We start from the raw sequence: 16198 nt of genomic DNA, 5'->3' as shown, positions 1-16198 counted from the left end.
ATGAGGAGGAACAAGTACACGTTTTGAGGAGGAAAACTCAACACAAAAGAAATAACCACAATGAAGACTACGCAAAGATAGGTCCGAGCAGACGAGATCACGAGAAGCGAGAGTCGAACTCGTTGTGGAAAGTGCGGAACAACTCACGAGAAAAGAAACTGTCCTGCATACGGTAAAAAGTGCTATAAATGCAAAAAACCGAATCACTATCAGAAGTTCTGTAAATCAAAGTTTTCGAAAAGTGTTCACGGATAAGATGAAAATTATTCATGCGAATCGGACGGAGAAAATTACTTCGTAGGAGCAGTAAACAGAAAAACGGAAATCAAAGAAAATGCTTGCTTTACATCATTCAAATTACAAGGTAAGACAGTACAATTTAAAAGTCAACATCTTACCGCTTTCAATTTACAAGAAATTGTCAAACGTAAAATTAAGCAAAACTTCCACTTCTCTTACTAGAGAAAGCTAAAAGGTACATTAAAAGAAATGGAAGACAAATAATTAATCCATATATTTGATACATGTTTATTATAAGACTACATGATAACTGGGGTAAAGCTGATGACCGTAACTGCATTCACGGTCATCCCAAGATGTCGGATGAAAAAATAGGTCAGTATCTGTATTGTCTGTTACAGTGTTTCTATATATCATTTTCTTTACAAAGGAGACATTGATACGATGTAAATTTATAAAAGATTCACACGGAAATCACAAGTTACTTCCGAGAAATGTGCATGAAACAGGAAATTCGATTTGAAAAAATCGCTAAGATGACCGTAAATCACAATCGAGATGACCGTAACAGAATCAACAATTCATAACAAAGGTGACCGTAATTGGTTAGAAGATGACCGTAATTTGTAAAGGATGACCGTAATTTCTAAAAAATGACCGTAACTTTTAAAGAATGATCGTTAATTCTAAGAAATATCCGTATTTGTATAACTACCTTTTTTTGTATCAAAGGTGTTGATATAAAACATATTTATATGAGAGTACTATCCTAGGTAGAAGAAAATAAGACGTGCTTTAAATACATAGATTTAGTAAGACACCTTTCAGAACCAAATGTTTTGTATTCGCAACCAATTAGATGACAATACGGATTTTAAAAATGTACAGGTGCGTGTTTGTCATTTGGTTAGTCTAAATACATCAAGTAGTCAAGTTATATGTGTGGTTTAATCGTTTGTTGAATCAAACCAATATTTGTTTTACTGGGATACATTGTGCTATATTTTTTGTTTCTAAAGTTTTAAAACGACACAAATCAAGATTAAAAAAAGTGATAAATTGGCATTAATAATCTTGAGATAATGAAAATGGTTTTAATGAACTAAATGTTATTCCGCATATTTTGTTATTTGCGTGCCACTTTGATTTTAATTATCTCAAAGAAATAGCGGTGTTTAATGGTAAATTTGAAGTATGAAGTTTTGTTCTTTTTATTCGTTTTGGTCCTGTTAATATTATTTGGAAACGCCGTAGTATTTTGTTGACAGCAGCTGTTATGCCTGACTGAATTTCCAAGGTACCTAGATAGGTTTACAAGAATATGTGAATATTTAATCTCGTTCTTATACCTTTTTAAAAAGTATTAACAAAATACGAGACTCCAAAAAGGAGAGCCCATAAAATATGACATAACCAAAAGTTAGGAATTATCAACTAACGGAACGAATGGAAACCAACTGTCATAATCAGGATTTGGTACGGGCATTTCTCACAGTTAAACTCGGTTTTACAGAGAGCTAAATCTGATTGTATAGTTAGTTAAACCAGTACTTATAACAAGCTGAAACTGATTTGAAGATACTTAAATTAACCATTTTTTCTGTAGGAATGGAATGATGGAACAGTTTGAGTTCACTACAGCATTGGAACAGAGGCAAATAACGGACAACGCGACTGTGTTTCATCACTGGTCAATCATGGACGAAGACAAAGATGGAATTATTAGTCTTGAAGAATTTGACAGAGAAAAGTTATAACTAGCATGGAACATATTTCTATATATGTACTTATATGTTTCTCTATAATGTATAAATAGATATGAAAAAAAAAGTATTCACTTTTGAAATAAAATGAAACAAAAAATTGCAATTCTTTGTTAATATTATTAGTAAATCATTAGCTTTAACTCTTATTGAATACTGAAAAAATTGTTGAATATATCCTGATATTTGAGATTAAGTACTACTTGGTGCATGTATTATACATGTTTATCTTTTTTTTTTAATTTTTATTAAGATTTAATGTTATATCATTTCGTAACTCAACTTTCATCGTTGGTTAATAACACAATGCTATCCGAAAACGAGGCCAAAACGATAACTACGAAAAAAACAAAATTCACAAAAACTACATGGGTATCAGTTCCTGCTCTATTTTGACACACGTCGTGATACTCTCGTTTAACTCGTGTAATTAGTCGTTTCACATGATAAGCCATCATACAATGACAATAGACCACTTTCGAGTTCATCCATCACCGGAAAAAACTCGTCAATTATACGCGCCTTTATGACGTCATTTGCCAGATAGAGGGGGTCGCCAGCTGTATCTTTGCACTATTTACGTTCATCAAGCGTCTTAGTGATCGTCATTGTGCAGGATAAACTAGAAATAATGGTTGTTCTGTAGGTACTTAATGACAATTCCCTAATGACAGCAATGCTAATTGTCAATTTTGAGAATTCAATTTGCCGAATAATTCGTACAATATAGAATTATAGTTTTCCAACCACTCGCTCAACATTGGAACGGAAGTGACGACGCCCCTAAACGCACAAATGACGTTCACTAAAACCAGAGTTTTTGACGGAAATGCATCAAACTCGAAAGTTGTCTATTGCCTTTTGTGATACCAGACGTAATTGCAATATCCATCGTATAAACGAATTCTCTAACCGTAACACTTTGATATAGGTGTTTCACAGGTGATATCGCATATGTTCCTCATGTCGAAACAACAATCTACCCCCCCCCCCCCCTTTCTCTTTTCACAAATGTGACCTACCGAATTGGACTATTTACCGGGTTTGTATTAGAATGAGCAACACCACGGGGGCAACATGTGGATCAAATCTGCTTACCCTTCCGGAGAACACCAGATATCACGTTCTAGTTTTGGTGGGGGTTGTCTTTAGTTTTTTATGTTGTTCATGTCTTGTGTTCTTTTATTTGTCTGTTTGTTTGCGATCTGTGAGTTTGACTGTCCCTCTGGTATTTTCCCCCCTCATCTTTTGAGTTAATCGAATGTGAAACTTTGAAATATAAACAAGGTTTACCCGTCTACGGGACAAATTTGCAATTATGCCAAGTGCAAAAGTTGTCACCTTAATTTTTGAAGTTAAGTTGGTATTGGTTCCCTGATATTTGTCCTACAAATTTTTGGCTCTAGTACTACTGTTGAAAAAGTTATGCACCTTATATAATCATTAGAAGAAAAATTCCAAAGGATAAACAAGACAGTTGAAAATAGCACAGTCATTGAGAAAATGAATGAAAAGCAAGAAATACGGAATAAAATCAAGCGATACCGAATAAATTAAATAGAAACTATTAAATGTTTGCCATGTCAGAACATAAAAAAGGATCGCTTCACAATTATTTAAAAAAAAAATGTCTTGCTAATCATTTGAATATGCAAATAAAATGTAAAAAATGTCTGTTATCTTGTAAATATTTTAGTTGTGCAATATTACCGACACGATGAGACTGCAAGGACTAACTATCTTTTACTATCTGGTTTAACTGATGCATAGAATGTATGCATGATGTTAAGTTTTGCAGTACTCCATGGTAATATTATAAATAAATCAAGGAATAGGCTACTTGCCAATTTCCGTAGTTGACCCTAAAAAAGTTGTCTCCCTTATGACTGACATTAATTTATATTTACAATGGAGAGCTAGCAGAAAGAGCAAATCTACCTGTGTGTAATGTGTGTAATTTATGAATTAATAGACCACTTTCGAGTTCATTCGTCACCTGAAAAAAACTCGTCAACTATGCGCGTCTTTATGACGTCATTTACCATATAGAGGGAATCACCTGTATCCCTGCACTATTTACGTTTATCAAGCGTCTTAGTGATCGTCATTGTGCAGGATAAACTAGAAATAATGTTTGTTTTGTAGGTACTTAATCACAATTCCCTAATGACAACAGTGTTGAAAGACAATTATGAAAATTCAATTTGCCGAATTATTCATGCAATATAGCTTTATATAGTTTTCCAACCACTCACTCACCGTTGGAACTTAAGTGACGATGCCCCTAAACGCACGAATGATGTTCACTAAAACCAAATTTTTCGACGGAAATGCATCTAACTCGAATGTTGTCTATTAAAAAAAATGAGTTCGGCGCGTCAAATCTATGAACATCTTCCATCATATATCGTATTACATGACATTTTGCTTCATTTTAAAATAGTTTCTGCCAAGCAGAACATTGGAGATCATTGGAAAGCAACTTTCAAATATAGAATATATAGTTCTTGAGCAGCAGATGACAGATTCATCAAAATGGCATTTCACCTATAAATAGTTGATGTTTTATGACCATGTTTACATTTACAAAGATTAAGTCATGAAATACTTTTTTATCATCGGAAAAAACAGATTTTTTTACCTCAATTAGGACCCTAATGAAAGAGCCAAAAAATAAAAAAAAAATAGAAGTTTTAAATGGTTAATTACATCGTATTATAGTGCTATCCCGGAAATTCCAATTTTCAAGACAATTAAAACAAAACTATTGAACACTTAAAAAAACATTTATAGCCCTATTTTTAAGATAACCAGTGGGTATACGAGAAGATGAAAAGATACCAGAGGGACCTTCCAACTAATAGATCGAAAACAAATAGACAAAGCCATGGCTAAAAAAAAATACAAAACATACATAAAATAGTACACAAGCCACAACAGAGATAACTAAAGATTCAACAAAACGAACCCCACCGAACTTGAATTTGATTTGGCAAACTATATATACATTTCCCTGCTGTATTGCATAACTTTAAGTTATGCATTCAGATGAGGGGAATGTCGACAAAAAATTAGATTAAGATTTTTAATTTAGTTCAACTGAAACCAACCATTTAAACTGGTAAACCGAATTTGAATTAAAACAGTAATTTTGATCTTAAAAAAAAATTAAGATTGAAGAATTAAATCAATTTAGTAAATTTAAAGTATATTCCGCTGAATAAGCGTGAACTTTTCTGTATTTTTTATTATACGAGCGCCTTACTTTTAACCTCATATTTTCCTTAATGGTTTTCATGCTTTAATTTAAGAATTGAATGCTTTTTTTTAGTAAATTTATTGGGGTGTAAAAGTGTTGACCGAAGTACATTTTGTATGAAGCGCGGAAGCGCTTCATTCTAAAACTGTGCGCACGGTCAACGCTTTTACAACCCTATAAAGTTACAAAAAGAAGCTTTCAATACTTATAATTACGTTGTTTAGCTATGACCATGAAAACACATATTGTATATATTTTTTTATTTAATTCACCTGTGCACTTTATTGTTGGACCACGTGTTTCATGAATGAAAAGTTGTATTGAGCAATACAACTGCTTACGGAATAACACGTGATGTTTAGTTAGCCAATCGGAATTAAGTATTATAATGAAACATGCATCTAATGTAATTATTTGATATTAACTTGCATGCTTTTCGTGATTTGCTCAATGTGTAATTTAAACGAATGAACAAAAAAAAACATCATATCCAAACCCTGAGAATATTTGTGTCCGCTGTTTATTGTGTATTTTCCTATATTGACAAAAGATTTGACAGAATGTAAACGGAAAATATTGTTTTGGCTGACTTTATCACAATTAGCGTCTGGTAGCCCAGTGACCATTTGTCTTTGATGTTTTCACCTTGGACATTATTGAAACATTATCGATGAATGCAAATTCTATTTCTGGTTGATATATAGTTGAACTATCCTAATGAATCCATGACAAAAAATGACAACATGTAAACCTACTATTTGTTGCTTTTTTTATTATGACAATTGGATAGATTATTTTTTAATTTGTTTATAGCGAACGCAATCTGGAATCATTCATAATATGAGTAATTTCAATTAATTGGGGTTTCTATTATACATGAACATTGGACAAAAGTGACATATCATTTTAACTAAAATCAATATTTTTCAAAATGTATTATGAAAATCACTTATAAAGTCACTTAGTATTATTTTAATTTTTTGTTAAATTTCGATTTTAGTAGAAATAATCAGACATACTGAGTGGGAATTAACTTTCGTCTATTGTACACAAATATCGAATCGCTGAATTCACATCTCCTGGATTTATTTAAATATTTTATAATAAATATTCGGTATTAGCTAATACTAACAATGAACACTTCCCTTTCCTAGATCTTGCTATCTTTATCAATATTTATGATAAAAGAGAAGAGTTGTCAACACCTTTTATAATTTTTTAGATGGTGACATTCCCTCGTCATCAACTTATGGTGTTTATATATCCCACCTTGTTCTATTTTCTATTCGCTTGGGTTGGTTTCGATGTATTTTATTTAAATGAAAGAAATCTGTTTTACTATAAAAAAAAATATTACACCAATGTTTTCGATATCACAAACTAGTTAAACATTAAATAAATTTTATCATCAGTGCAAGGACAACATTTGTAAATATAAACCAACATGCAGACATCTAATAATATGTTCATGTAATTCACATCCAATTTTTAAGGCAATATCCTTTACAAAGCACAAAATTGCGGAATTCATTCAAAACCTAACCAAACCTTTAAACAGACTTTTTTAGAAGGGATATAGTAACGATACTGTTGTCATATCATTACGGATTGCAAATTTTGGTATTAATATTGATTCACTCAAGGATATTTGCATCGGAAATACATAACCCGTTTTTGGCATGATACGGGTTATGTTTCTCATATATTTTATGATGGTAGGATACTTAAGCCACGACTGGAGGGATTATGCTTGATTGTCATATGATGAAAACATAATCTTCAATCAGTTTAATTGAGGCCTGGAGCTGGCACTTCAGAAACTGTTAGTAGTCCTTTGTTTAACTTATTAATCATTGTCATTTTGATCAGTTTCTCCTATCCTGACATCGGACTTAGACTCTTTTAAACTGAGTGTTACTGTGCGTATTGGTGTTAGTATGATTATACTTCATTGGCTAGATGTATCGGTGGAGGATGAAGATCTAACACCTCCGCATTGTTGCGACTATCCAAAGTCATGAACCTCTCGCCTTTCTGAGTCTTGTAGGTTTTTGTAATAATACTAGTAGTTCATTTACATGGTTTTGGTATGACAACGACGTCCACATTTTTATTTCAGATCCAGCTGAGGCTGCGTTGAAGACCAATTGATGGCCTTCGGCTGTTATCTACTCTTTGATCGGATTGTTGTCTATTTGACATATTCCGCATTGCAGTCAATAACGATTTATTCGGTCTCTGTTTTTACTGTCAAGAAATTGTCATTTCTCCATACAAAACAACATGTTGAATTGTCAAGAACAATAAATTAAATTGATTTCTTTTCAAATATCAGAAAAGTACTGCATTATCAAGAAATGATAAGAAAAAATAACTTCAACTCAGAACAAGACTTAACCTTTATTTTCAGTCTTTTCAGTTGTTGTTAGCACTATATTGCACTGATTGGTACACATGATGTTGGTAAGATAAAACAAAGAAGACTAATTGACATGTACGCAAACATATGAGAAATGAAATAACTCTTTCGTACACAAATCTTCAATTAATTTTATTTTATATTGTTGTACCACAGGACACCAAATTTGACGCACATTTACAGTATCCAATATCACTGATAATGTTCTGTGATTCAAAAGGAATGGCAGCATCGAATGAGCTGTTGCCTTTGGTTAACCTGTAAAGAACATATATGTGCCAGTAACTTAACATGCGAAACCAAGCAACTTGAACATACAAATATGCCCCTCAACAGAAAATACTATCAATAATAAAGCACGATGATCTATAATGAATAAGCGTATTATTTAGTTTTTAATAAGTAGACATATACATTCATTTTTAAAACAAGTGAAACTGCGAGCTACTGCTCACTGATGATACCCCCGCCGCAAGTGGATAATATTAATAGTGTAAAAATATGCAAGTGTTCGGTAAACAGGAAGTTGTCGAGTGATGAATCTGAAAACGCATCACACGGTATAGCTGACTTATATAAATCCTGAAACCAAATTTCAGAAATCCTTGTATTGTAGTTCCTGAGAAAAATGTGACGAAAATTTTCAACTTGGCTATCATGTGTAAAATCAGACAAGTGTTCGGTAAACAGGAAGTTGTCAAGTGATGAATCTGAAAACGCATCACACGGTATGGCTGACATATATAAATGTTGATACCAAATTACAGAAAGGATGGATGTGTAGTTCCTGAGAAAAATGTGACGAAAGTTTCATGGGACGGACTGACTGACGGACGGACGGACGGACGGACTGATGGACGGACGGACTGACAGACAGAGGTAAAACAGTATACCCCCCTTTTTTAAAGCGGGGGTATAAAAAGTATCTAGCGTGTCTGTTCTCAATTAGCTCGAATCCATCTTATAAAAGTACTGTTCATTGCTCTTCCTTTCGTCTATCAGGGGTTCAAGTCATAAAACTTTGCTCAGTGCTCGGAGCACAAAAATCTTGCACAAAACATGAAATCCAGCATTTTGATTGGTTGATTTTAAAGTACGAGTACAAAAAACTAACTCGAAAGTTTTATGACTTCAAGACCTGGACTTCTACTTTCTGTTCTAAAATTAATATGTTAACCAATAAAAGCTCTGCCCCAAATACTTCTGACGTTCACAACAACAAATACCGAAGCTACCGAAACGATTTTCAGAACAGAAAGTAAAACTGAGCATTGGCAGATGTCTGTTAGCTAGGCGTGTATATATGATCTGTACTAAGTCAAATTGAATGTTAAATGCGCGTACACTATGTTTTTGGTTGATATATTCTATTTGTATTAAACTGCTGAGGTAAACCTAGTTTTACTGATGTTTATAGTTTGGTCTTATGTTGATATGTTGTTACACCGTTCCGGATAAGGGAAGGGTATGTGCCTTCAAACTAGTTTAACCCCGCTACAGTCAGGAGCCTGTAATTCAGTGGTTGTCGTTTATTATTTTGTACATTAATTAAGCAGGTTTTTTATGAATAGATTTACTCAGTATGTTTATTTAGTGTTTATATCAAAATAAAATGTCGAAGAATCTTAATTGATTTTGGCTTCTATAGATCAGTTTCAAATTCATTAAATAATACGCTATATTTTCCCTTTTTTTAAGTAATTATTCATTGTTATTGGTTACTGCTAAATTTGGTACAACTATATTGCTTGCTCTTTCGTCGAATTTTGTTAGGCTTGCTGGTTCAATTTGATTTTTTTGTGTTTTAACGCCATTTTTAAACACCGTTTTGCGGCTATTGCTTAGCGGACAATTTTTATTGGTGAGGGACGCCGGAGTGCCCGGCGAAAACTACAGACCTTCGATAGGAAAACTGACAATCCTAGTCAATTAAGATTGGAGTCAAGTGCACCAGCATGAGCGGGTCTCGAACTCACGACCTTAGTGTTGACTAGCTAGTGATTTCATTATTTTTTTATTTTAAATATTTGAATTTGAAAGTTTGTGCATTTTAGGTAATTCTAAACTGTATTCATAGACATCATATAGTTGAACAAACCACCTACGTCCATGTTTGAAAAAACGCCGACTTTTTTTGTCCTTTGCTGGAAACATAACCAATACCAGGAATGTCTGACCAAGTTTCATTCCCACATATTCCACCAGGAGGATTAAGATCTCTATTGATTATTGACAAAGTTACATTCATGTCCACATATGATCTGTTGATGTCCACTGTTATATTTGAACCAGTTAAAACTGTTATCTGTAGTTAATTGAAATGCAAAGTCATATGATACTTCATAAACATGAATATATCTCATATTAATTAATGGCTAACTTTTATTTTAAAACAAGTGTACATGTTCTTTCGTTTAGAAGAAAATCCCTTATCATATCGACATCTGTAGAAATGTAATACTATTGAAAAGTTTCGCGTAATGCAATTCTTATGCAATGATCTTAGCTACGAAACCTCTCATTAGAACATTGTCCACCGCACAGGGCAAGTGTGAGGGGGAAACTGCCATGTAACATGTGCAAGATAGTAAACATACGTGAACTGAAAGGTAATTAATAGACTTTGATTCTTAAAAAAACAAATTTAAAGCACCAAATATTTAAACAACTAGTTTGGAAAAGTTCAATTAACAAATGGGAACGCATGGTTATATAAACACAAATAGATAAGCATTGTTCTATAAATTAACCTTTTTCTCCTTCCCCATGATTATGATTGATTAATTGATTGTTGGTTGCCTAACTTCCAGTGGCAAATATATTATGCATGTTCAGTCAGGATGAGAGCATATTAACAATACATACAATATGGTAGGGCCATCATCAGATCCCGCCCAGCCAAAAAGCTTACCCTTTTGCAAGGGTTTTACTACTGGTCGGAATAAGACTTGTGATAACTATACAACTATTCCCTAGTCCATGGTTATGTGTTGATTGTCTATCATTTTCACCAGAATAAACTTCAGTCACAAACTTAATTATCTTGCGATTAACAAACACTGAATAAAAAGTAGAATAAACTTGTATTGTCTTGATCGTTTCAACTCTATTTAAAAGTATGTTAGCATTCAATTCATTGTGCATTTATATCTTAATATTAATAAGTCGAATGGACTTGTCCTGCAGAACACATGGACCAGTGTATGTTTATGTTGTGTAGAGTTGTTAAATACTAACGTTTCATTTACAGTGGTAATATAAAGTGCATCAATACATTATCATTTAACACATTTTGTTGGAAGATTTGATTTGTCGTGAGCAAATTTGAAGCAACAAGTATAACAGAAATTACTATACCTTTTCATGTATGTAGCTCAAATTATCGAAAGGGTTTCTTCATCTGTATGTGTCTGTTTTTATTCGAAATATTTATGATACTTTTAAGTAGATGAAGGTAGTATAGCATGAAATTGTGGTCATATGGATTTTAAACAGCGAACTATATATGTTCTTTATGAAATTAAAGTTTAACATACATGACAAATAAAGGTTTGGAAGTGAAAACCAATTGTAGAGTATAAATTTATGACCATGCTAAATATTTTTTACCTAAAAATCAACTTACTACAAAACGTAACCCGTTGTCTGATTGCTGTACAACAATTGTTCGTTCAGCTGACTTGGATAGATACTTTACTTTCGGAACAAATTGTGACGTCGTTTTCTCACAAACATCTATTTGTACAGCATCATTTCCTTCTTTAACAAATACACCACATGTTACCATTTTCATGTCGTTCATCTGACGTTTAACTTCAACCTATTACATTTAGTTAGATTTATTTATTACGAAAATAAATAGATTCGCAGAGATAATACAAATACTGCTTCAAACAGAATAGGTTTCCAAAAACAGCATTAGTATGGCCGTTATTGAAGGAATATAAAATAAACTCATCATAGATACCAGGATTACATTTTGTATTTACACCAGACGTGACTCTGTTCTACAAAAAACTCATCAGTGACGCCCGGATCAAAAAATAAGCCAAATAAAGTAAGAAGTTTGAGAGCAATGAGGACCAAAATTCCTAAACGTTTTGCCAAATACAGCTAAGGTAATCTATTCCTGAGGTAGAAAAGCCTGAGTATTACAAGAATTCAAAGGTTTTGTACACAGTTAATTTATAAATATGCCATATCAATGATAATTCATGTCAGCACAAAGGTGAAAAGAGTAAACGTGATTTCGAGCTGTATTTCACACCGTACCTTTATGAACCAAAAAAAATCGAATCTACTGGCATTACAAAAAGTCTAATTATAGAGTTGTCTATGATGGGAGGATGGACTTACAGTCATATGTTACATTTTAGCTTTGGCTAATAGTTATCAGGAGTTGTGACGACTAACAGAAAAGATCGACGATTTACAAAAAAGAACAGAAAAGAACTGAAAAGGATAAAAAAAGAACCGGAAAGGACCGAAAAGAACCGAAAAGGTTGATTACTTTTTTTAGTAATCAAAGGAAATTAGCAAATTGCAAATCATTTAAGTCTATAAATGAAAAGATATTTTTTTACAAAAGTTTCTACGTGAATTATATTTATAAGTAACATTACTTTGTTCAATCTAGATCGCTAATTTAGCTGGAACATTACAACAGTTCCTTATAATTTTTTGGGAACGTGTATATACATTATATATATTTTGTTTTGTTACATCTTCTAACATCGGACTCGGACTTCTCTTTAACTGACTTTTAATGTGCGTATTTTTATACGTTTACTTTTCTGCATTGGCTACAGGTGTATAAGGGAAGGGTTCAGATCTCATAAACATGTTTAACCCCGCTGCATTTTTGCGCCTGTCCCAAGTCAGGAGCCTCGTAGTCTTGTATCATTTGTACTATTAGTTTCATGTGTATAATTTGGAGTTTAGTTTGACGTCCATTTTCACTGAACTTGTATATATATATTTATTTAGGGGCCAGACGAAGGACGCCTCCAGGTCGTTGTGTCTTTTATTCCCCATTCTCAATTTTATAACACGAAAAAAATACCTTTTATATTACCACGCCCATATACATGTATTATATGTCTCTGTTATAAACAAACGAAACATTTTTTTAAATGGTAGGATTAACATTTATAGTACGATAATATTGCTTTTCCATTAATTTTACCACAAAATCCATGAATTATAAATTACTATTAAAAAGTGTAAAATGCTTATTGAAACCGGTGTCAACCGACTGCATTTGTTTGCACCTGTTTAAGGTGAATTTTTTTTAAACACTAGTCTAGTCATTTTAAGGCACTTATAGCTTTCTGTTTAACGTGAGCCAAGGCTCTATGTTGAAGACCGTATTTTGGCCTAAAATGGTTTACTTTTATAAATTGTGACTTGGATGCAGAGTTGTCACCGTCTTCTTATAAAATTGGGAATGGAAATGGGGAATGTGCCAAAGAGACAACAACCCTACTATTGAAAAAAACAACAGCAGAAGGTCACCAACAGGTCTTCAATGTAGCGAGAAATTCCCACACCCAGAGGCGTCCTTCAGCTGGCCCCTAAACAAATATATACTAGTTCAGTGATAATGAACGCCATACTAATTTCCAAATTGTACACAAGAAACTAAAATTAAAATAATACAAGACTAACAAAGGCCAGAGGCTCCTGACTTGGGACGGACGCAAAAATGCGGCGGGGTTAAACATGTTTGTGAGATCTCAACCCTCCCCTATACCTCTAGCCAATGTAGAAAAGTAAACGCATAACAATACGCACATTAAAATTCAGTCCAAGAGAAGTCCGAATCTGATGTCAGAAGATGTAACCAAAGAAAATAAACAAAGTGACAATAATACATAAATAACAACAGACTACTAGCAGTAAACTGACATGCAAGCTCCAGACTTCAATTAAACTGACTGAAAGATTATGATTTCATCATATGAACATCAGGCACAATCCTTCCCGTTAGGGGTTTAGTATCAAACCATCATAACATATATGAGAAGAACATAACCCGTGTCATGCCAACAACTGGTTTTTGAATAAATGTGTTTAGTTCCGATGCAAAGACCCTATAAGTGAATCAATATTAACGCCAAAATATGCAATCTTTAATGACCTAACAACAGTATCGTAACTATATCCCTTCTTAATAAGTCTATTCAAAGGTTTTGTTAGTTTTTGAGGTGATTACTGACACCTTTGTGCTTTATAAAGAATATTTCCATCAACAATTGGATGTGAAATACCTGAACGTATAAGAAGTCTGCATGTTGAGCTATATTTACGGATGTGTCCTTATACCGATGATAAAATTTAGGAAATGTTTTAACTAGTTTGTGATATCGAAAACCCTGGTGTAATAATTTTTCAGTAATACATAAATTTCTTTCGTTAAAATCTAAATCATTGTTACATACACGAGCGAATCGTACAAGTTGAGATATATAAACACCGTAAGATGGTGACAAGGGAACGTCACCATCTAAAAATGGATAATTAACGATAGGAAATGAAAAATAATCTCTTTTATCATAAATTTTAGTATTCAGCTTTCCGTTAGTTATATAGATATCAAGATCGAGGAAAGGACAGTGGTCATTGTTAGTATTAGCTTGATTTAAAGTAAGTTCAGCAGGATAAATTTCTTTAATATACATACTGAAGTCGTCATTATTGAGAGCTAAAATATCATCCAAATATCTAAAAGTATTATTAAATTTGTTGATCAGATGTTGTTTCGATGGGTCTTTGCTTATTTTTGTCTTAAATTTTATTATCAGAACAATTTATTATCAGATTTTTAATTGTACCAAGTGTGCTGGTAAGAAGAATATATTTATTATAAACATATTTTTAAATAATAAGATTAAAATCCTTGATGAAAAATAAATGAAAATTTAGCATACATATCATACATATACTTAAAAACAATATTACTAAAGAAACAAGTTATATTGTCTCTTTTTTGTAAGTCTACATATTCCTATAAATATACAATCTAAATTTGAATTATGCATTCATTAATTTCGAGGTATTGTTAACAACATAAAAAAATCGTGTATATATATATACAACTCGTTTAAACATCAACCCAACAATGTTAGATCTGTAAATTTGCTTTCGCAAATTTTTGGTTCTTCCCTGGCCGGGATTCGAACCCATGCTGCTGTGATATCGTGACACCAAATCGCCTGCACTGCAGCCGTCCCGCTAGACCACACGACCACCTGGGCTCTCAAAAAAAGAGCTTTCGGTGGGCATGTGTTACCTTTCCACGTCAGTTTTAATCTAGCGGCGTACTACAGTACATGATATATATATATATATATATATATATATATATATATAAGTCTGAAAATTACACCAAACAGTGTTAGAGTTATATTTTATACTGACAAATTTTTGTCCGTCCCTCAGCGGGATTCGAACTCACACCTTCGATACACTACAGCACCAATCGCTTAGCCTCATGTCCAGCGCTCTAGACCACTCGACCACATCCGCTATATTAAAATATAACTTCAATAGTCGTAGTGTTACCTTGTCACGGAAGGTGAATCTAGAGATAGACATGAGACACGTGTTTTTAAGCGTGTGTAGATGTTATATTATTATTTTCATACACAATGTATTTGTTATTTGTCAGCAATCTAACTCAACAATTTTTATATATCATATAGGATCATGATTCATACATAAAATATAACTCTAACACTGTTTGGTGTAATTTTCAGACTTATATAAATATTTGCATTAACTTGTATCTATATCACTCTTAGATCTAGTGGACATGTATATTGTATGGTTTGTCACTTGTTTAGACTTGTTTGTATATATATATATATATATATATATATATATATATATATATATATATATATATATTACGAGTCTAAATTGAAAACTACGTTCAAACCTATGATTGCGTTGGATAAAAACCGCAATTTTTATTCTTGTGCATGTAAAACAAATTTCGTTGTAGAAGGGTCTAAATACAGCACAAACAACATTTTCCAAAAGACAAAAAAAGTGAAAAAGTATATTTAAACAAAGCGCATTAGACTAACAGGTCAAACAAATGATGTTCTTAATAGTCCGGCGGCTACAAGCATATTTCAGACGAATTGTGCACATCCTGCTACAAGCATGAAATTTGGCATAGACCTTCCTCAACTATTACTTTTTGATTTCAGGTAGGGAGGCATTTGAAAAAAATGTCTCACTTCCGGTAAAATTCAAAATGGCGGACATCATACTTAAATCAGCCCAATATCGAAGACTAGTATGTGAATAAGTATAATTATCATGCTACTATCATTATATTTAGTACAAACCTTTGTTTTTTACTACTTTTGGATATATTATATAGATAAGATGTCTTTAACAACCCTACTTCCGATAAAATCCAACATGGCGGACATTGTACTAAAATAAACTTATTTTTTAGGGAGGGTAATTGAAATGTGATTTTACGTATTGCTACTATCATTACAT

The 16198-nt window shown here is 32.8% G+C and overlaps 1 protein-coding gene across 3 annotated transcripts in view; it reads right to left on the bottom strand.

Moving 5' to 3' along the window:
• LOC143062724 (uncharacterized) overlaps positions 1 to 16198 on the bottom strand; it is a 141895-nt gene that overhangs the window by 94878 nt on the left and 30819 nt on the right. Inside the window, exons 14-16 of one of the 3 annotated variants that reach the window (XM_076234495.1) lie at positions 11307 to 11501; positions 9787 to 9986; positions 7788 to 7939 (exon numbers count right to left, since the gene is read on the bottom strand). The exons of the other annotated variants lie outside the window; for them this stretch is intronic. Coding sequence (XP_076090610.1) covers positions 7819 to 7939; positions 9787 to 9986; positions 11307 to 11501 — 516 coding nt within the window. The 3' untranslated portion in view covers positions 7788 to 7818. Of the gene's footprint in view, positions 1 to 7787; positions 7940 to 9786; positions 9987 to 11306; positions 11502 to 16198 lie in introns of those variants that run through there. 3 annotated transcript variants of the gene reach the window in all.

This window comes from Mytilus galloprovincialis, chromosome 2, assembly GCF_965363235.1.
Source record: "Mytilus galloprovincialis chromosome 2, xbMytGall1.hap1.1, whole genome shotgun sequence".
NCBI classification, from domain to species: Eukaryota; Metazoa; Mollusca; class Bivalvia; order Mytilida; family Mytilidae; genus Mytilus; species Mytilus galloprovincialis.
Note: the sequence above shows the minus strand (reverse complement) of the source record. Positions and strands in the feature narration are given on the sequence as shown.